Genomic DNA, 22880 nt, shown 5'->3' on the forward strand with positions numbered 1-22880 from the left:
GACTGTGATCAAATATACAAAAACGTTTGTTACTCAATCTGACGTATAGTAATCAAGAAACTCTTGTACACAGAAAGATATGCCCTCTTAATTAGCTCAGTGCTAATCTGGATTCGTAAATACATAAAATAATATTTTTACATTAATATTAATCTTTAGACTCTGCAGTGAAGTTTCTGACGTTTTATAGATTGGAATAGATTTGTTGTGCGACATATAAATTATACCGTAAATACTTTTTGTCTTTCACATGATCAGCCAATTTCATAACTTTGTTAATTGTGAAAGACCAAAGACTTACGTTTTGCATCACGACGACTTTATCATAATACTTAAGAGATTTGATAGCAACTAGGATTATTAGCATATTACCTAGAAATTTGTCAGCATCTAGCATTGTTAGCAAACTAACTAGATGTTTGTTAGCAGTTACGACTGTTAGCAAACTAACTAGAAATTTGTTAGCAGCTAGGATTGCTGGCAAACTCCTACAGATTTGTTGGCAGTTAGTTAGGATTGTTAGCAAACTAACTAGACATTTGTTGGCAGCTAATTAGCAAACTAACAAGAGGTTTGTTGACAGATAGGATTGCTAGCAAACTCCTAGAGATTTGTTGGAAGTTAGGATTGTTAGCAAACTAACTAGACATTTGTTGGCAGCTAATTAGCAAACTAACAAGAGGTTTGTTGACAGATAGGATTGCTAGCAAACTCCTAGAGATTTGTTGGAAGTTAGGATTGTTAGCAAACTAACTAGACATTTGATGGCAGCTAATTAGCAAACTAACAAGAGGTTTGTTGACAGCTAGGATTGCTAGCAAACTCCTAGAGATTTGTTGGAAGTTAGGATTGTTAGCAAACTGATTAGAAAGTTGTTAGCAGCTAGGATTGTTAGCAAACTACCTAGAGGTTTTTTTTACTGCTAAGCTGATCAACAGATATTAAAGTTCATGGAAATCAACAATTTTAAATAATAAACAGAAATAATCAATTCAACATCTTCCCAACTCAGTCAGCAACAATAAGTTTAGTAATCAACGTATCTATTAACCGCACCTTCAGTTTTCATCCACAAAATTCTTGGTTTCGGATAACTCCAGGCACTACAACGAATGCTCACAGTTTCTCCAATTCCCGCTTCCATATCTTCGGGTTCATGTTTCCATTTTGGAGGTCCTAGAATCAAACATGATTAAAAAAACAAAACTTCACGTGCTGCACTCACTATATATACATAAAAGGTACAAAAACGCTGTTTTTTAGAAACATGTAATAAATTACAAAGCTCTGGCAAAAAATCAAAATCATCTGTTTCAACAAATGTTGTAAAGTTTTTATTTTCACAAAAATTACAACTCAATAAAGTTTCTCGCAGCAGAATCTACGAATATAAAATTAAATACAAATAAAATCAAGCAATACCGTACTGGAAATCATTCATTATTTGTAGTGGACAAAACACTAATGATTAATGATCCATAACTCAAGTGAAAGTAAATCTCTTATTTGAAGAATGACATTACTCAAAATGATAGCTTTGATGAGAAAAAAACTTAATTTATCATATTATGTGTATTGGATAAAACACTAATTATTCACCTCAAGGAAAGGTAAATCTCTTATATAAAGAATGCCATTACTCAAAGTAATAGCTTTGATCAAAAATAAAATTGAAATAACTGGGCGAAAGGTTTTGAAAAATAATGAAATGTTCGCTTAGGAACAGTTATAAACAGGGAGTTGAGTTTTCAGTTGATTCATTTAGCATAAAATACATTTGAACCAAAACAACAGGAAACTTTTATTTACGCACTATGTTTTAATGTAATTTAACACAAAGGTACATAATGGGATATCTGTGCTCTGCCCACGAGGGGCATCGACACCCAGTTTCTAACGTTCTAAATCCGAAGATATACCGCTATGCCACTAGGGGAGGACACGTGTAGAACTTCATATAATAGATTTAGTTAAAACTTTTAAAATAATTAACGCTTCTTAAGTCACAAATGAATTTTTAATATATGCGAATTTTGGACAAATTAAAAATAAGCATAAATTTCTAAACGAATTGACTGTAAGGGCTAATATATGGAAAACGTTTCTTACGTCATACTAACTATATGTAATTAATTAAAATATGTTAACACGTACGATTATATAGTTTGTTTGTTGTTGTTTTTAGAAAAAAAATAATTTTGGTAATTTTCAATTTTATTTCTATAAGTACAATCTATATGCACTTCGATCACAAAATAAACGATACCGTTAACTTGAAGTGCAGCTGTATATTCATCTTGACCAGCTGAATTTCGGGCAACACAAGTATAGTTTCCTGACGTCTCTGTGGTCACACTCTTTATAACTAAAACAGATACTATGCCCGGAGAAAGTACAGTCCATTGTTCGTCCGAACGCAAAGGTCGGCCATCTTTAAACCATTGAAACTCATCAGCAGTGTCGTGAGTTTCTAATCCGCAAGTAACCTGAATAAGTTTACCTTCTTCAACAAATTCAGGAAACCCAAAAGGTTGTATCTTTGGAGGCACTGAAAAAAATATAAAACAAATAAATTGTCATCGTCATTAAGTTGTATTCACATTATAATCGGGCATTCTTCTTAATACGTGATTCTTAAATTTACTATTCATTTATCAAACACGGTATTTTAAAGCCTTCAACTTTAATTATAAAAAGAAAGACAGGTTTTTTCTCACCTTGAGCAATAACACATAAGGAGAACACAACCGTAAGAATTAAGTTCTTCATTGACTATTATCCTTTAAGTGTTCGCTGGAACATGGAGCACTGTTGTTGATGGTGTCTTGCGTTATTTTCCGAAAATCTGTACCAATTTGGCAACGGATTTTACTATCTATTACGATTTTCTAACTGAAAAAGGATTCAAATTAAGATATATTACAGAGTAAACACTGAAAACGTATTTGGTATTATTCAAGTACAAACGTGGAAACTCCTTTCATTATGAACACGGTCAGAGAGATTTTTACAGTTGCTTGTTAGCAACACAAACTATATCTCAAATATGGCGTATTTGTGTGGTTTTTTTTATAACATACAACGCTAGGCTATCAGCGCCACATGTCGTCAAACCTTAAAACTAAACAAAACCTAAAAATCTGCAAAAACAGAGAAATTTCAAAAATTAATCTAACCAGCAAGAAGTAAAAGTCACCAATAAAAACTGCGTCACTTAACAAACTAAGTTCCCATAAATACTATAAAATATCATAATACTATACAGATGTAATAACTTTAATCATAAAAATATTAATTCGATCAACTATCAGAGATAATCTTAGTGTAGTCTGTTTCAACGCAAACTTCCGAGACTGAAATTCAAGGCAAATTCCATTCGTATTTGCCATTGAAAAACAGTAGAAGATAAACTGGTTTATAGTTCCTGTTAAAAAAGACTTGATGGTCCGCACAAAGTTTCTACCTCGGACTACAAGTTGCACGGTGTCAGTTAAAGGACTGTCAATTCCATTTGAGACTTTGCACATAAAGCTATTTCTGTCTTCTTCAGTGACTTGATAAAGATGTAGAGAACCATTCTGAAACGTTCTGACTCGTCCTGTTGAAAATACTCTCTCAGTTTGAAGGCCCTCTGATGAAAATAAAAGCATGACAAACGAGCTTTCAGAAGGACTTCACACAGTGTTATCAATACAAAGAATAATATTATCTATATTAAAAACACTCTATTACTGAACTTGCTTGAAAAATTTACCGAATTTATTGGGGTATTGAAAAACCTAAAAATCTGCAAAAACAGAGAAATTTCAAAAATTAATCTAACCAGCAAGAAGTAAAAGTCACCAATAAGAACATTCAACAAATCACTAAGTAATAAAAATATTCACAGTTTACTCTACTAGCTATACCATGTTTGATAGATAAACTTTTCCAAATAACTTTATTTTATACAAAACTGGGCGTATGAGGCAACACGAATGAAAAGAATGAGTGATTTTAAACATTTTCTTACACATTTGTGATTCTATTAAACATTTAAGTATCAAAAATAAACGAAGAGGATTTTATGTATTTTTTGGATAGATTTGAAAACAGATGAGGAATATTATAACATAATTTCGTTTGCCTTTAGAATTTTGAGGACGATTTTCTTAAGAAACTTACCGTTCATTTTCCACCATTCAACAGTAGGTGGCGGATACCCATACGCTGAACATTTAAAACTAACGTTTTCACCAAGTTCAGCTGAAACATCTACAGGTTTATCCTTCCATTCAGGTGGGCCTAGCAACAGTTATATATATATACAAATAGTAAAACAGGTTAAATAATAACAAGTATTTGTTTACAAAAGTATTTTATATACTGATAGAAATATAGGAAATAACGGAAAGAATATTTTAAGAAAAAAAAAGGTTAAGAGAACCTAAAATAAATGAACGCAAATTACTCCATGAAATGTATTTTAACTTCGTTTATTTCTTTGAGATAAAAAAATATTGAAACTCTTAAAAGCAACTAAGTGGAGGAAGATATCACTTAAGTAAAGAACCATAAACAAACAACTCTCAAACATAAATAAAACGTGAAACTGATGTCTTTTTAAAAGTTTTGTTCTGAAACATCTTAATTAATATTACCTTTAACCAGGAGTTGACAAGTATGACTGTCTTCACCGTATTTATTTCGAACCAAACACGTGTAGTTTCCGGAGTCTGATACATTGACACTGTTTATTATTAATAGGGACATACTAGGGTGGTTAAGGATGACCACGCCTTGACCGGTCTTCAACATTTTATGGTCTTTAAACCATTCAAAGTGAATGGGTTCATCTCCAAACTTTACGCCACAAACGACTTGGATCTTTTCATCTTTATTTACGTCTTGTGGAAAAGCGAAAGGCTGGACTTTTACTGGTACTACAAAAAAAAAAAATTATTGATATGAAGATTACGATCCACTTTTCATAAAGTTAAATTTTAAATTTACTCCTTGCATATAACTGTTACATTCTAGAATTTAGATTTATTTATGGAGTTTTAGAAAATAGTTTGGTTAAATTTAACGTTTATAATAATATATATATGTATATATAATAAAACAAGCTAGCCTAAAGATACTCGTTACAACTAGAATTACACAACATTTCTCCTTCTAATTAATCACAATATCTCTAAAAGTATGTATTTTGTATAAGTGATTTTGGGATAGTTTTTGATTAACTTTATTACTATTAAACATTTCAAAAATCTTACCGTTAATACATGATGTGAGACTACTGACCATAATCAGCAGGAGAGAAACTGTGCATTGTAGTGAAGAGACACAATGACGAGAAAAAACCTAAGTAAACACATCGACGATGGTTGGAATGAAATTCAGATTGTGGTTCTAGATATATTCACACTCAAATTGCATTAATAAAACATGTACACTTTGCACATTCAAAGCAGCGTATTCAAAACAACAGTTATGAGTTTGAAGAATGCGCAACAACAACCACGAACTCACTTCTTTACCTTCTTCTTGGTCAAACTACAAAATGGCGTTTAGGATTGAAACCCAGACGTATATGCTACAAAACGTATTGGTATAATTGTTTTCACGCTTGCAGCGCCGTTGTGTGTGCATGAAATTCTCGAAAATATCTTGCGTAACTAGCAGTAAAAAATGAAAATAGAAACAATAGGATAATGAGGTTTATTAAGTTGCAATTGGTAATCAGAGTTTCAGTTACTCCGAGTTACAATACCACAAAATAATAATAAGACCAGAAATAATGTTCTGATATAACTGAGACGTAAGACCTTCAAAGGAAGTCATAAAAATAAAAATGTATTACCATACTTATTAACTATCAAATTTATACACAATAAAAGCTGTACTAAATTTTACTTTCAATTGCTATACCAGATGCAAAATTATTTATTAAGAATGTCCACAAAATTTAACAGCAGAGATCAGTTTACCAGTATTTAGAAAATGTATGTTTGGCGTTTATAAAGAACAAAGAATGCAATAAACGACTACCTACACGAACCATTACTTTATTATATAAAGTAAAAATACAAGGCATCAGTTATGAAAGAGACAGTTCTCGAGTCTACCTGTTACAGAAAGGTGTACAGTTTTTTGAAGACCTTCGCCTAGTCCGTTTGATGCTTCACAGCGGTAGTGTCCACCATCCTCAACTTTCACATTGTAAATATTCAACACACCTTTTTCTACAATCTGGTGTTCCAATAGTTTCCATTCTTTACCTGCCAAAACAAACTACGATAAAATTATTTTATAGTATGAATTCAGGCACGAGACCACAATGTTTCTAACAAAATATTAACACATTACACAATGTTCTAACGTACACCCAAAATCAAGACTGTTATATTTGTTTCACAGTTACAAACATGATTGGGTTAAACATGACAATCGAAGAAAAGAAACAAAACATCATGATATTACAGAGATAAAATGTTACTGTACTATACCATCAAAACAAATACTATACTACGAAACTATAAACATTGTAATTCAATGTGGATGTTTAATGGAGATATTGATTTTGCATTGTTGAATATTGTTTTGTTTTTCAGTTTGAAAATAAGACAAAGTGTTAATAGAAGCAGGAACAAAGCAAAAAATATAGCATAAAGCCACAGTTACAAACATGGTTGAATTAAACATGACCATCGAAGAAAAGAAACAAAACATCATGATATTACAGAGATAAAATGTTACTGTACTATACCATCAAAACAAATACTATACAACGAAACTATAAACATTGTAATTCAATGTGGATGTTTAATGGAGATATTGATTTTGCATTGTTGAATATTGTTTTGTTTTTCAGTTTGAAAATAAGACAAAGTGTTAATAGAAGCAGGAATAAAGCAAAAAATATAGCAATAAGCCAGACTTATTTACCTATCTGTTTCTTCCATTCAATGTGGGGTTCTGGATATCCCCACGACTTACATACAAGACGTTTATTTTCTCCAATTCTGCTCTGTATATCTGTTGGCTCGACTTGCCATCTGGGAGGACCTAGAAGACAATATATATTGTTAATTGGTAGCTATAAAGGGCAGCATATAAACTGCTAAAACAACTGCCGGGCAGGAAGTTTTCATGGCATCATACAAATTGCTAAAACAACAGCCGGACAAGGAATTTTAAGAGTATCTTTTATGAAACAAATGAGAGTTTCAATGCCCTTGGTGAAAGCGTTTGAAGCTTGTTCGTTTTAACTCGTCTTTTACTGAATCAAGAATGATTGCACAGCGATATGCATAAACTAATCCATCTTTACCAGAACATACGATAAAATACTGACAAATCTTTTGCCTGCATTAATAATAAAGTGTTTACTTTTTCCAATCCTATGATGCCTTAAAACTTTGCTATAGACTACTAACAAATTGCTTTGATAAAAACATAACGAACGTAATATAGTAATTAAGAGTCATCTTTAACCAAAATATAACATGTAGCATATATTTATTTAATAGAAGATATTGTATTAAAGCTATATTTATTATAAACAAAAGGATTTAGTTAATGCATGATTGCGCAAAACTTTATACAGCCGAAAATACAAACAACACTCGTAGCTTAAGTAGAGCAAATAAAATGAAGCCATGAGAGAGGGTAGGTCGCTGTCTTATCTTTTGCTCTTAATGTGCAGTAGTTAGAGTCAATAATGTTTCATATCAGCTTATTTAAAGTCACTGAGCGTCAAGAATGTATAAAAAATGAAAATAGTTCTGAGTCTAATAACCAGAGGAGTTAAAGTAAGACGTATCTTAGTTTAATCCTATCATATGTAAAACATCTATAAATAAATCAAATATACTAAATATGATAATTCAATCTAAGGTAAGATCACGGTTTTTCATTTAACAAACATAAAATGTTTTAATCTGGGTAACATTACTTTGTACATTTGTTAGGCCTACTTTTTTTTTTCTGGAATCAAGGCATATACACAGAAGTTTTGTGTGTATATCAGAGTTTTATTTACTGAAGTATTTTATGTCCCTCATTTGTCACTTTACTTCGGGATATAACTGTAAATATCTTTATATAATAAAGATTCAATTGATAGAAACCCTCAATACAGGAAGATTTACTGAACACAGACAGGAGTATATTTAGCAGAAAAACTTCCGTAAAATATCAAACATTTGAATTCCTAAGATTTTAAATATGTTAGGCTTGAAGGTTTTCCAGAGTCATATGAAAAATAACAAATGTATTCCATGTAACAGGCAATATGTCACACTCCATTACTAAATCTTTCGAGTGTATTTCTGAGTTTTATAAAATATTTGATAATCAAAAGATAGTCCTGTTTCTAGGCAACTGAAACGATGTATGAAACTTACCTCTCACAGTCAGTCTTGCTGTGTAACTTCCGTCTCCATCTCTGTTTCTGGCAGCACACGTATAGTTTCCAGAGTTCTGAACCACAACATTGTCCAAAACCAGTAGCGAAATATCTGAACTTGGGGAAAATATTCGTAGGTTTCCAGTTGAAGTTAAAGGTTTGCCATCTTTTAACCAAACAAATTCCGTAGAAAGGGAGCTTCCTTTTTCAATTAATCCACATGCAACTTGAATTTTTTGTCCTTCCTCCACTGTCGTGGGAATAGTAAATGGCTGTATCTTCACATACGCTATGAAAAACATGAGCAAACACTTAAATAATGCCAGGCACGTAAGTGTATGTGTTCAAATTAACACATATATTCTATTGGAAATTAACACGAAATTAAAATGTTAAACCAAACAAAAAGGTAAATACATCTTACTTTCTCCAGAAACGCTGAGAAGACAACTCAGCACACATAAAGATGTAATCCAAGCTGTTATGTGGGCTGTGAATCCGAATGCAGCTCCAATCAGAACCTTCGAATAGGATAGTTCATACCACGCCATCTTTCTTCTCTCGAAGTTACGTGGCACTCAGTTACACAGAGATAGTTTCCACGTTAATCAAAAACGCGACTTAATTATTATATATAACAACTTATATTTTATATCAAATAAGCTTTAAAACGATATGGCAAACTGAAGAATCGTTTCGGGAAATATCATGCATTGCTTCCTAAAACTTCTATATCTTTCATTTCATGAAGTTCAAAAGAACGCCTAGCACCACAACACTTTCATAAAAAAGGACTTCAATAGTGGGAACGTCAGCGCCATGCGTTGTCCAGTGCTTGAACTAATGCTAATTTATCAACTTTATTATGTTGGTAATAACGGAGGTACTATTAAGCACTAAACACTTTCTCATGTACGTGTATGGTGAATGATATTTATATTTAAAATTCGTTCATAAATAAATTAAAATTTAGTCACTGTTAATAATCGTACTAAGAAAGTAGAAGTCAGAGGATTTATGGCGCTAAATATTGAGTTTTGGTACTCGCGGTGAACAGAGAACAGCTAGCCTATTGTTCAGTTTTGTGCTTAACAACAAATATACAGACTTTCATGATATTTCTTAAATATATATTTTTAATATTACAAAGATATGAAACGTCTCATATTGTCAGATAGGTTTATAGTCAAGATGTATTCTTTCACAAGAAATTGGAAAATATGTTTTAGAAAAACAATACTCGTGTTGTTTGAATCATAAAAATGATTCAATGTGTTGGACATTTGTAAAGTTATTGATTACGTTGTGTTTGCGTTATTTCCTATTCAGTAAAGTTGTTTATAAATTCATCAGTTTCATTTGAACAGAGTCTAACTTCAGTGTTTTCTTCAATAGTCAAAGGTTTTTAGGTACATAAGGAGTCCTAGTAAGCAATGTGGTCAGCAAGGCCTTTAAGAAACATGTCATAAAAAGGAGATTCAATTCCTGAGAGGCAAAACTTTTTGACTAGAAGTATCACCATGTATTATGTCTTTAAAAATGGAACTTGCATTTCCTTTCAATTAGCAGATTAGTCATAAAAATAGGCCTAAGCGCCTTTTATTACACCTAACATAAACAGTAACTTTAAAATATGTTGCTTGTAAACCGGATTTATAGAAAGAGGTCTAACATTTGTTAACCAATAAGCATTGTAGGTTATAGCTATCTAATGCTCAACAAATTATACAGTACCCTTGTAGAATAAAATTAAGATCCCTGAAAAGAGTACAACTACTTGTTACTTTCACTGTCATGCGCGTAAGGATATAAATGAATTTTATGAGAAGTAGAAACAAATGCACCTTGAGTTTGTTGACGGTCCTTTAGCGGCTGCCAATTAGATCATCATTTCTACAAAACCATCTCTCCTACTACTCTTCTACTGAGATATTTTACAATCTTACACTCATGCTCTTCAGAAAGATGGTGTCATTTGATATACAGCCAAAAACAACAACGTAATGAAAGAGATAAAGAGACATTAGAGTCCTGCCGTGAGCTTCACATAACCCTAACATGAACCCCATAGAACACGTACAGGAGCACCTACACAGGGAGCTAAAAATGTCCACTCCTCACCAATTTAGAACAGGAGAAGACAAGATTTCTCCAAATACGGCAGAACATGGACTAAAGTGTTGTAATAAACTGACTGATACCGTGTCAAGTTGCACCAACCATTATTCAATACACAAGGTAATACATCTACATATCAGTAAAAACGCCCATAGTGTAAATCTAACATATATATCCTTTCAACTTGGTTTCACTAATGTTCAGTTTACTCTGCTAAAGCACTGTCATATTTTTTTCACCTGAGTTATCTTACCAAGAAAATATTATTTTGATATTTATAGATATTGAAAAACACTACGCCATCGTAGATAAAATAAGTGACTTCAGTACTGTTACGACAAATCACCAAAAAAAACCTATGACTTAAATAACCAACATGATTGCATTACACCAACCAATAATATAAACAAAATATTAGTTTTATAAGTCATATTGCTTTAAAATGAGGGATATTTATCTATAATACCACAAAAATTGATTTTGACAGTTTCAAAAAATAACATTATTTATACTCTAATCAAGATTTTAAATAGTAAATTGTATTTCAATAAATTCTTGAAGGTAAAAACTATAGAAGGAGGAATAAATATAAACTATACAAAGGTTTGGTTTAGATATTTATTTAAAGGACTGACAAAGAAAATATTTTGGAAAGTAAGCCACTGGGACAGTTACATAGGACTTAAATCAAAGAAAGAAACCTGAGAATATTCGTGATAGAAATGAGATAAAAGGAAAACAGAATAATGGATTAATAGGAGAGAAAATACAGAGTTTAGTTGAAAACAGTTAAGAATGTGAACCAACTGGTAGCGATTATTATGTAAATCCAGAAAGAGAACAAAAAAGCTGCAACCAGACAGAAAGAATGTAATGAGTGGGTGTAAAATAAGGAAACATTAACATTTCAAGTACAAACCATCACAGAGGTTTATCTCAGGAGATCAAAACAGATAATAGGAAGGAAGCTCAGGCTATATGAAACGAAAGTAAAAAATCACAAATAATAAAACAGATCAACTGGAACAACAAGTACATATACCTGTGAGTTTAGTAACAAAACAAGCAAATATGAAAAAAAAAAACAGAAAGACCTTTATCTCCATTTTTGGATCCAATGATATGGCACCTTTAAGACCTAACCAGAACTTTGGAATATCAATATATTTAGTATTGAGTAACAAGAAAATTAATATTCATTGGTGGAGTGTCAACTTTCAAGAACAACTAACATTTTAGTTACAGCACTTGAGGTGACACAGAAATCAACAGAATATAATAACAATAAACAGTTTGAAATACGGACCAAAGCAGGTGCCTGATCTAACGATTAGAATGTTGTATAACTTGTAATAAATTTGTGAAATGTTTGAAAATTCTCACTCCATGGTTATCAGAAGATTTACTGGAAATTGAAAAATAAAACCGACATACAAGATCCTTACAGAAGGAAACTCTTAAGAATTCAGTTCACTAAGTTAATGAGACAGAACAGAGAACAATTACTTTAAATCTATATTGACTAACACACCTCGCTTATATTCAAATATAACTTGAGTAATTTAAGGTCCTATCCAAAGAACTGTTTGGATAAGTTCTCAGGGATGAATAAATTTGTTATGTGATATCAGACATGCATTAGAGTCATCTATGGAATTGGAAGCATTCTGTACTTTTGAGAAACCGAAAAGAACAGAGCAAACTTTAGCCACTGCGTAGCTCCATTCAAGATAAAACATGCAGGGCCCTTTATAGTATTAGGCAATTAAAAAATACAGCTAATTGAAATTGTACAACACAACAATGTTGTACGATAATTATTGGGTCAACCATTGTACAATAGAAAGATGTTGTACGCCAGTCAATGAATCAAACTCAGTAGAACAGAACGATGTCGTACATTAGTTAATGGGTCAACCAAGTGGTTTTGGATTTTGAAGCTTCTTATTCGATAATCATAACTCAACTTACATAAATATCTATGCAGGTCCGAAGTAGCAATGTGTTCTAGCTAGCTGCAACGAGCTTAACCTCTTCATCGGAAACAAATCCACCAACAGGTGACTGAAAAGGATATAATATAAATTGAATTTATCGACTTTCAAGTGGCCGGGTAGTAGGTTATACTGTTCTTATTTGAGGGAGAAAATGAGGAAGCTTTGCTGGTCTGAATAATTTTAGTAAAAGTAAATATCCCAGAAATCCATTCAGAATTTTAATCATCTTTACTGAGGTGAAGCTACGAGTTGAGGATGCAGTTATCACCCTGTGAACGAGAGTTGAAAACTGCTAGACATTGACGGATTATTAATTGCCAAAACCACAACTAAGTCCCTGTACATAGAAAGGTAATACAGTTTAAGCACGTAAAAATCCAAGAAGCTATTTAGTTTTCTGAATAAGTAATCGAATTATCTCAAGGTCCTGCAGACACTAGGATTGATAAAACTTACATGGTAAGGTAATGGGGAAATAATTTCTGTAAGACAAGTAAAGATGTATATGGTGGAAGACCCAAAGAAACCTCGATTGCACATTTTAGAAATACGGTAGAACAAGGGGAGTTACCGAACACCTTGTGATTATGTTATCAGTTTTAGAAGACGGTTCTTCATTATACATCGTGATGACGTATATTGTAACAAGGGTTCTTCATTATACATCATGTTACCGAATACCTTGTGATTATATTATCAGTTTTAGAAGACGGTTCTTCATTATACATCATGACGTATATTGTAACAAGGGGAGTTACCTAATACCTTGTGATTATATTATCAGTTTTAGAAGACGGTTCTTCATTATACATCATGACGTATATTGTAACAAGGGGAGTTACCTAATACCTTGTGATTATATTATCAGTTTTAGAAGACGGTTCTTCATTATACATCATGACGTATATTGTAACAAGGGAAGTTACCGAATACCTTGTGATTATATTATCAGTTTTAGAAGACGGTTCTTCATTATACATCATGACGTATATTGTAACAAGGGGAGTTACCGAATACCTTGTGATTATATTATCAGTTTTAGAAGACGGTTCTTCATTATACATCATGACGTATATTGTAACAAGGGGAGTTACCTAATACCTTGTGATTATATTATCAGTTTTAGAAGACGGTTCTTCATTATACATCATGACGTATATTGTAACAAGGGGAGTTACCGAATACCTTGTGATTATATTATCAGTTCTAGAAGACGGTTCTTCATTATACATCATGACGTATATTGTAACAAGGGGAGTTACCTAATACCTCGTGATTACATTATCAGTTCTAGAAGACATTTCTTCATTATGCATCATGACATATATTGTAATCTACTCATCAAACTTAGGATTGATGCTGTCATAAAAATGCACTATTTAGTTTATGCAAAGATCCACATATATAGATTTTTACACTATATACATTTTATTAGGAGGTTTATTAACAATCGTGCTCTGTTGTAATTTCTTTAACTATTCATTTCAAGAAACATTAAAGTAATTAGTTTTTTATAGTTCATGTAATACCTTCAAGAGTATCTGTAATTATGGTAATAAAGTCAATTTCTGCACCAAACAGGCATTAAAACAGATCATGGTGCGTACAGTGTGGTCAGTTTTATGTGAGATAGGTAGGATGCTAGCTTGACCATCGTGCATGAGGATATCGGGATCATATATTAAACAACAAAACATTAGGATCAGACTTATCCAAATAATAAGCATACCAGACTGTTGACCCTTGAGTCAACGTGTAGACATAGTAATATTCACATTCTTAGGCCATGCATGAGTGCGTTATATGAGCACTATTGGATATTACTAATCAGTAGGAGTAACCAAAGAGTTGGCGATGGATGCTTTTGATTGGCTGACTTTTCTCTAGTCTATCAGTTCAAAATTAAGGACAGCTAATACATATAACCCTTTTGTATATTTGTGTGAAGATTCAAAACAAAGAAACAGAATGAGGACACGCATGCAACCAAACATTTTAATAACATTAATGAAAACTCTACCAAAAATATTCGCTTCTAAGACTTAGATAAACTTCAAATAACATTACCAGTAAGAATGCACACAAACAGTCACCTGTCTACAAATTCGAAAAAAACACGTCATCCTTTTCTTATGCATTCATCCATGCAACTCCCCTTTTGTAAACTACATCTGCGCTAGATGTTGTGTAGTTTGGAGGTCAACTGACAGATGGGTGATTCAGAATTGGAGAAGTATGGATTGGAATGAGAGGACCTGCCCTTTGATGGAATCACTGAGATTCTTTACTGTAAACTTCAGAAAAAAATGTTTGGTATGTATTATGCACCAGTGATAGGTACAGAAGATTCACTCTGCAACATTAACAGATACAAGCATAAAACAGATAAGGTGAACATACTAAAAATTTTAAGAAATAGGAGGAAACAACCAATATTTGTTTTCAAAGCACTCCTGAAGTGTAACAGATGCTAATTTGGCAGCTTCGTTGTCAAAATTGCTTGCTTTTTGTTGGTTTCTTTGGTTCCCCATGTTGAGTATATTCGTAAATAAAGACAATAGTATGCAGCTAATGGCATGTAGTTCCTATCATCTAATATGATGATTCTCATCTAGTAGCAGCCCGAGGATTGTGGTGAGCCTTTCTATAAGGTAAGACGTAGAAGCCCGAGGTTTATGGTGAGCCTTTCTAAAAGGTAAGACGTAGCAGCCCGAGTATTGTGGTGAGCATTTCTATAAGGTAAGACCGGTAAACTGTTCTTCAACTAAATTCTTTCTTTGTTCTTTGGATTTCGCACAAACTACACGAAGGCTATCTGCGCTAGCCGCCTATAATTTAGCAGTGTAAGACTAGAGGGAAGGCAGTTAGTTATCACCACCCACCGCCAACTCTTGGGTTACTCTTTTGCCAACGAATAGTGGGATTGGCCATTATATTATAACGTCCTCACGGCTGAAAGGGTGAGCATGTTTGGTGCTACTGAGATTCGAACCCGCGACCTTCAGATTACGAATCGAATGCCGTAACCCACCTGGCCATGTCGGGCTTACTAGAGGTAAGACAGCTGGTCATCAACACCCACCACCAACTCTTGGGCTACACTTTTACCAACCCTTTTTTATAATTCTTAAAGGGCGAGCATGTTTGGTGTGACGAATATTCATATTACGAGTTGACCGTCCTAACCACATGGCCGTGCTTGGCCTTTTCAACTTAATACTGAATCATTACTTAGAATATTTCAAAGCAGTTGCAGTCCAGTGCTATGTGCTTTCTTAAATAATTCAGTTGATACAACTAACTTCTTATGGAAATAGTTCCATTAATACGAATACAACTTTTAGTGTAATGACTTCCTTATACGAAAGTTTCACGTTGCATCTCAAACCTAGGTTTGTGTAAGGCTACCTTTTCTATGGTCGAATTTCGATCTTCTGTGGTATAACTCCACACGTATAAAAGAGGTAAATCTCGTACCCATAACTATTGTTCCTAAGCATCGAAATTTGGTTTAAGAAGTTTCATTCATTGTTATCTACGCTTTGCCGTTGATATTTTGGGTGTCTTTCTAATGTATAAACATTTCAGAGGGACGTGACTTTGGGGTTACCTTGTACAAAATGTTACTTCTTATACTTGTCGAAAGTAAACGTGGTACATATTCATTTGCGTGAATGCTTGGAATTCATAACCGAAATTCTAGGATTTATGCCAAACAAGACGTATATTTACGTTCATGATGTTATTATAACTAATAAAGCGAAATGTGAACTTTATTTTTAAAGCTAACTTTGTCTTAGACTGCAAGTGAGCTATTCATGTGGTTGATGTTCGATCACGGTGCATGTGTAGAGATTCGTTTATGAAATTTTTATGTGACATGTTTGAGACGAAATCACATTGAAATAAAAGAAATAAAGCCAGTTCCGATAAAAGAAAATATGGTTTTATGTTCATTTCCTGCTACTTGTAACAGAATAAATCAGTAATATACTTCAAGTGTAAAACAAATGGTATTTGCATCGCGAAAATATCTTTTAAATAAACAACAGGAAAATACGTGTTTTTTATTCCAGTTATGGTACAATAACCTGTACTTTTAGGGCAAAGAACAAAGAATGCATACGTTTAATACGACAAATAAATATAATCTTGAGTTCTGGTATTGATAGTGGTAAATAATGTCTCAAGATATGGTACCCTCTACTGATAACTGTATGGTCCTCATAAGGCTGTTACCAATCCCATTAGACACTTCACAAGTGTATGATCCTTTGTCATTTTGTGTGATGCCTAAAATCCTTAGAGAACCATCTTCAAGTAAGCCAGTTCTTGCATCTTCTACAACAGGCACCAACCTATCACCTATAGTGAACATCAGATAACAAAGTATATTTTCTTCCCAAACACTTTTTACCCGTATACAAAAACAAAATGTTATAAATCTTTGCATTTTAGATAGATAACAAATAACCAATCTAATTAAACGTCTTCAAATTAAATACGTTCTTTTAACACAATAATTACGAGAGAAAATAACTGTATCGTATAAAACGTTTGATGTTTTTTGCAACTTACTTATCTATGATGTTCCTGACATTAAACTGTGAATGTTTACTTGCTTTAAAGACAATGTATGTTTTATAATATTAATTCTCGTATAAAACGCAACTGTCGTTATGTTATTTATAAATACAGATTATAACTGATTCTCCAGTTTGCTTTGAAATTAAACCACGACTTGATACTTACTAGTAAAAAAAATAGTGTCACGTACCCTGGCGGCGTTTCCAGCGAATAGAGGGACGAGGGTATCCCCAAGCACTACATTTTAACACTATGTCTTCTCGTATGGCTGCTGATATATCTCGTGGTTCATGCTTCCATTTAGGAGATCCTGTTCATACCACAAGAAACAAAATAAATTTCTAATCAAATAAGTAGTTTATTAATTTTTCATTAAAGTTAAGTTTAGTATCGCTCTAATGATGTGTAATATTTAAACCATAATACCTTATTTAATTCTGTACGTTTAAGCTGTCTGTATTTAGTTTATTACAATTATTTTCTATCGTTCCAGTTGTATTTTGGTTAAATATACTTTATTAATTAATGGGCTGTATTTTTAATGCATTTTTTTTTCAAAGAAGGAACAACGTTTACGTTAGTTTAAAAATGTCCTGATTGGGAACTATAATAATTTTTATATTGAAAACAATCCAAACCTGAATATTAATGTCAAGTTTGTTTTCCACTTTCTTTTACTAATTCCCTTTTAACGTTAATAAGACCATTTATTTCATGTGAACAAATTATATTATATTAATTCTCTCTCTCACACACACATATAAATTCAGGAACTACTTTCCCTAGCCTTCGCAATCAGGACTATTTTTCTGTTCGATATTAAAAATGAAAATAACACATATAAGAGAATGATGTTAATTATGTTTCTCACACCTTACCTTTTACAAGAAGCTGAGCTGTGTATCTATCTTCTTCGCTCGAACTCTGGGCTACACACGAATAGTTCCCAGATGATTCTACTGATGGACTTTGAACCACCAACACAGAGAAAGTTTTATGGTCTAAAATTTTCCATCGTTTCTCAGATTGTATTCTAGAAGAATCTTTAAACCACGTAAATTTCACTTCATTTTTACCACCAACAACACTACAGAGAGTCTGCACATCTTGTCCTTCTTGTATGTCACGTGGGAACTGAAAAGGCTGAATTTCTAAACCTGAAACATAAAGACGTTGAAAGTTGTAATGAATAAAACTTGATCAAAAGTAATGTAATGTATATATATATATATCGAAATGTATATATTTATGCGTTGAATATTATTACATTATTTTGGGATCTTCTCGTGTTGCGAGATTCTAACATTGTTTAAAACTACGTTTTGTGTAATATTATTTCTATTTTTATTGTGATAAAGTAAATATTAATTAAACAATCCTTCGGTTGTGACCAAGAACATCTACGTGACTCTCGATATTTCAATTTGTTTGTGTACATTGTAATTCTCGCTTAATATATTAATAAAAACGACTGAATAATTTTACACAATATAAACTTGATTATAATTCATTATTATTAGTATTTAAAGTAACTTAACTTCTTACCTTCACAGAATGCACCGTAAGCAAATATTGTCACACTCCACGTTATCCAACTAAAAACTGGAGACAAAACACTTACACCCGCCATTGTGAATTAGTGCAATCCACTTCAGAATATCTCTGTTATTCAACTCAGTTCCTCATCAAAATTTCCAGGGGCAAAGAGTGTGGACTTGAAGCAAGGCTCCTAAGTTTACTATATTATATGTTTAGTAACACCTGTCATAAAGTGTTACCATACAGCTTTATGGCATGGTAGAATAGTGAACCGAGTATCATTCGAATCGCAAAACTTCACCCAAATATGGCGTCAGTAAGTAAGCAAAACTACACACATCCTTTTTATTTGTGATTTAGTAGCTCTTAAGCGCCACGTAGTGTTGTTTCAATACATTATAATTTATTAGAATAATCTATAAAACTGTTAATAAAACGCTGACATATTTTAATGAGCATAAGTGTTCGAAATTTTGGTCAACTAGATTTTCGTTTAAAGTTGTTAAATTATGAGTTACTTTACCTTCTTTGTACACGAAACGCAAAAAGTAAATAAAACAAAACCACCAAACGATGTTTCCTTCTAATTTTCCACTTCCTTCAGAAACTTCCTATGGTGACTTCGATAGACTTCTAAAAGTTTCAACCATTTCAGTTTTCCACTGTGCAAGTGTAATACTTACTATGATTTTGTGTAATAGTCAAAATTCATCTTTTCAACCTTTAACTAACTTAAATTAAACTTATGTCTAGCTAAAATGAATGTGTTTATTGTTTAATAAGTTAGCCTTACAAAGGTTTCGGTTTTGCTTGTTTAGAATTTCGCGCAAAGCTACACGAGGGCTGTCTGCGTTAGCCGTCCATAATTTAGCAGTGTAAGACTACAGGGAAAGAAGCAAGTCATCACCACCCACCGCCAACTCTTGGGCTACTCTTTTACCAACGAATAGTGGGATTGATCTAACATTATAACGTCCCCACGACTGAAAGGGCGAGCATGTTTAGTGTGATGGTGATTCGAACCTGCGACTCTCTGATTACGAGTCGAGTGCATTAACCACCTGGCCTTGCTGGGCCGCCTTACAAAGGATTGTATTAACAAATAAACTACTGCACGTCCGTTACTGCTTAACTGGCTTACCTATTCGTTTCATCATGGGTATGTGATATCTGTATTTCTCACATGGTTAAATAACACTATTGTCTTAAGTTTGCCATTTTCATTCTGTAAAGCCTATAGGTAACCATAACCGTGACTTATAGCTGTATATTAAAATAAATAAAGTTATAGTTCTGGATTTCTGGAAAAATTACGTTAATAATGCAAACCTAATTTGAGGTTTCATTTTGTTTTTAAATTAATAACGATATTTCAAACACATTTGATTTTAACGAGTCTAAATCTATTTGTAGGATATTTATCAAATTTCCATTACTTAACTGAAGATAAAATACGTATGTATACTTCAGAAATATGAGGTTCCTCGATGACTTATAGCACTAAATATAGATTTTCAATAACTATGGTTAACAGAGCACAGATAGCTAGCTCACTGTGTAAGTTTGTGCGTAAGAACAACCAAACACACAGAAACTACAGTCAGATATCTGTTGTAAGCATGTGAGCCCTTTCTGTTCGTTAGTAAAAGAGTAGCCCAAGCCTTGTCAGTGGGTGGTGATGACTAACTGTCTTCCTTCTAGTCTTACACTGCTAAATTAGGAGTGGCCACCCCAGATAACCTTTGTGCCTTTGTTCAAAAATTCAAAACAAACAAACCTTTCTGCTCATTGTTGGGCCAGTTTCACAACAGTAACTTATTACGTTCATTACTATAAGTATTTCATAAAGTTAAAACACTTTTCAATAAAGGAAGACACTTGTTACTGGACGCCGTTCCAATTCACTCAGTTCATGTAAGACTTCGAAATTCCAATTATGAAAATATGGCACAGTCATCCGAAAAACAAAATATTCACTGTATTTCTATTGCCTGTAATCACGAAATACGTTATTTAAGTATGCAAGGACATAAATTGGTCCTTTACACACATCAGACATAGATGATACCAAAATATTAACCGGCCATGTTATAGAACAAGCTAGAGTTCTCTGATTTATTCAGTACTAAACTGTTTTCTGAAATTATATTGATATTTTAAACAAAAGTTTATGTCCATCTTAAATATACCTCATTTAATTTCATCATGCAAACAACTATCGTTGAAACTGTAACTTATTTACCATTTATTTTAATTTAAGTAGGCCAAACTATGACATGGATAATATAAATATGTATCTTTTTTACCGAAAACTATGTATATAATGTGTTTGTTTGTTTGTTTTGAATTAAGCACAAAGCTACTCAATGAACCTTCTTACCAAATTTGAAGATCCATTCACAGGAGGCAAAGTGGTGGCAAAAAAACAACAAAAAACACAGAAACACACACACACAAACTCTCATACAATCACAAAATGCAAAATGGAAAATTGAAGATTTGTGTAAATTTCCATACGGACTCAATGAACCTTCATACCAGATTTGGTGAAAATCCATTTACAGGGGCGAAGTAGTGTTAAAAAAATGATAAAACGTTCATAAAATCCGTAAAACGATATTTTAAAATGAAATTAGTTTGTATCCTTTGTATGGACCTAATGATTCTCCATACCAATTTTGGTGGAAGTCCACCCTCACTCTACGAAGTAGTTATGTAAATACACAACGGACGATATTGTTAGATTTATATAGATTCAAATAATCCAATTAAAAAACCAGAAAGTTACTTTTAAAGCTAATACTAAAACAATGCCTAACTGCTTTTTTTTCATCAGAAAGACAATTTATGTAAATGTAAAAGTAACGGTTCGAATCCGTGCCATGCCATGAGCTATTTTCAGCAGTTTAAACTTTAGGTGGGTTATATCGGCAGCAGTCATTCGCAAAGTGTGAATTACGTTGACTGGCTATTTTCCTGTTGGTCAGTATTTCAAAATTAAATACGAAGACAGATAGTATTAGTGACGTTTCTATAAAGCCTGAAAAATACGAATAATTTGTTTAAATAATAATTTCCAATGCCTGAGGTGTTTTTGTTTTCCATCCATTTATCAAACTTAACACTTACTAACTTACGCGAACAAGTAGCATTCTTTAGTTGACTTATTAACAACAACTGAAAAAAGTTAAAAACCAGGTAATCCTACGAAGAGAACTTAAAATATGCAAATGTTTTTTACAACAAGCTAAACATAGCAATAAGTTTTGGTAACATATTTTCTTCACTGGTTATTTCGAGGTACAATGACACATATAATAGGGCTTAATTTAAAGCAAATCTAAAATTAGCTTAATGGACGGTATTATCTTGGGGATGGTTACACTTTACGGAGCCAAACCACATTGACCTCTCCGCTAGGCGGCCGATCCTGATAATGATCCAATTTTCTATGTAAAAAATATATAACTTTTTTAAAATAGTTTACATAAATACTTCAGAACCTCAAAATTATGCGTGCATAAAGCAATTATAGGGCAATAAATGTTTATATTTTTCAGTGAGCTTTATAAATATTGTTCGTTGCATTGTCGCCAAACTACGCTCTCTTGAATTGGATGTTTACTTTTACACGGTATGTTTTTTATGTTCTATGATGATTGGACAATATTTTAAATTTTTTCTCAGTTTTTGAAGCATTTTTCAGATCATCATTGATGAAAAGGAATCGACTATCACATTCGTATCGTTCTTTCTTGTAATATCTGAAATTAAGCTTGTCTGATATTGCACTCGTATAATTACTTGTCTGTAACTTGGAGTTGTTTTGACCTTTCATAGAGCATAATATGGTTATAAAAAGTTTAATATATTTACTACAATATGTGTATTGTACGCCTTAGGGCGTAAAACACTTTAATGCATCGTTCTTCAGACCTTCCTGGTCCAGCGTAGCTGGGTGGTCAAAGAGCTCTATTAGTAATCTGACGGTCGTGGGTTCGAATCTCCGTTACACAAAACATACTCGCCCTTTCAGCCGTGAGAACCTTATAATATGACGCTGAAGTCCATTATTCGTTGGTAAAAGAGTACGCCAAGAGTTGGCGGTTGGTGGTGATGACTATACGCTTTTCCTCCAACGCAGATAGCCCTAGTGTAACTTTGTGGAAAATTCAAAAATAAATAAACAAACCCAAACCTTCGTCATCCTCAAATCTCTGTAATAAGTATGGCTTAATTTTTCTTAA

The 22880-nt window shown here is 32.8% G+C and overlaps 4 protein-coding genes across 4 annotated transcripts in view; all 4 read right to left on the reverse strand.

Moving 5' to 3' along the window:
* The window catches only part of LOC143229876 (cell adhesion molecule Dscam1-like), a 65853-nt gene extending 62997 nt beyond the window's left edge, over nucleotides 1-2856 (reverse strand). The window contains exons 1-3 of the mRNA XM_076462739.1: nucleotides 2718-2856; nucleotides 2267-2548; nucleotides 1057-1176 (exon numbers count right to left, since the gene is read on the reverse strand). Of these exons, the coding sequence (XP_076318854.1) occupies nucleotides 1057-1176; nucleotides 2267-2548; nucleotides 2718-2769 (454 nt within the window). The 5' untranslated portion in view covers nucleotides 2770-2856. The remainder of the gene's footprint in view (nucleotides 1-1056; nucleotides 1177-2266; nucleotides 2549-2717) is intronic.
* On the reverse strand, nucleotides 2768-6101 carry LOC143229879 (cell adhesion molecule DSCAM-like). Its single transcript, XM_076462743.1, has 5 exons — nucleotides 5259-6101; nucleotides 4641-4922; nucleotides 4165-4284; nucleotides 3464-3631; nucleotides 2768-2892 (listed from the first exon to the last, which is right to left on the reverse strand). Exons 1-5 carry the CDS (start codon nucleotides 5287-5289, stop codon nucleotides 2879-2881), a joined length of 615 nt encoding a protein of 204 aa, XP_076318858.1. The 5' UTR covers nucleotides 5290-6101; the 3' UTR covers nucleotides 2768-2878.
* A 40-nt stretch (nucleotides 6102-6141) lies between these two features.
* LOC143229880 (cell adhesion molecule Dscam2-like) lies at nucleotides 6142-9981 on the reverse strand. The gene is made up of 4 exons (XM_076462744.1): nucleotides 8817-9981; nucleotides 8391-8681; nucleotides 6931-7050; nucleotides 6142-6276 (listed from the first exon to the last, which is right to left on the reverse strand). Exons 1-4 carry the CDS (start codon nucleotides 8941-8943, stop codon nucleotides 6260-6262), a joined length of 555 nt encoding a protein of 184 aa, XP_076318859.1. The 5' UTR covers nucleotides 8944-9981; the 3' UTR covers nucleotides 6142-6259.
* A 6453-nt stretch (nucleotides 9982-16434) lies between these two features.
* On the reverse strand, nucleotides 16435-18977 carry LOC143229878 (cell adhesion molecule Dscam2-like). The gene is made up of 4 exons (XM_076462742.1): nucleotides 18640-18977; nucleotides 17973-18251; nucleotides 17285-17404; nucleotides 16435-16872 (listed from the first exon to the last, which is right to left on the reverse strand). The coding sequence occupies exons 1-4, from the start codon at nucleotides 18722-18724 to the stop codon at nucleotides 16694-16696; spliced, it is 663 nt and encodes a 220-aa protein (XP_076318857.1). The 5' UTR covers nucleotides 18725-18977; the 3' UTR covers nucleotides 16435-16693.
* Nucleotides 18978-22880: the final 3903 nt, after the last annotated feature.

Source organism: Tachypleus tridentatus, chromosome 10 (assembly GCF_004210375.1).
Source record: "Tachypleus tridentatus isolate NWPU-2018 chromosome 10, ASM421037v1, whole genome shotgun sequence".
NCBI classification, from domain to species: Eukaryota; Metazoa; Arthropoda; class Merostomata; order Xiphosura; family Limulidae; genus Tachypleus; species Tachypleus tridentatus.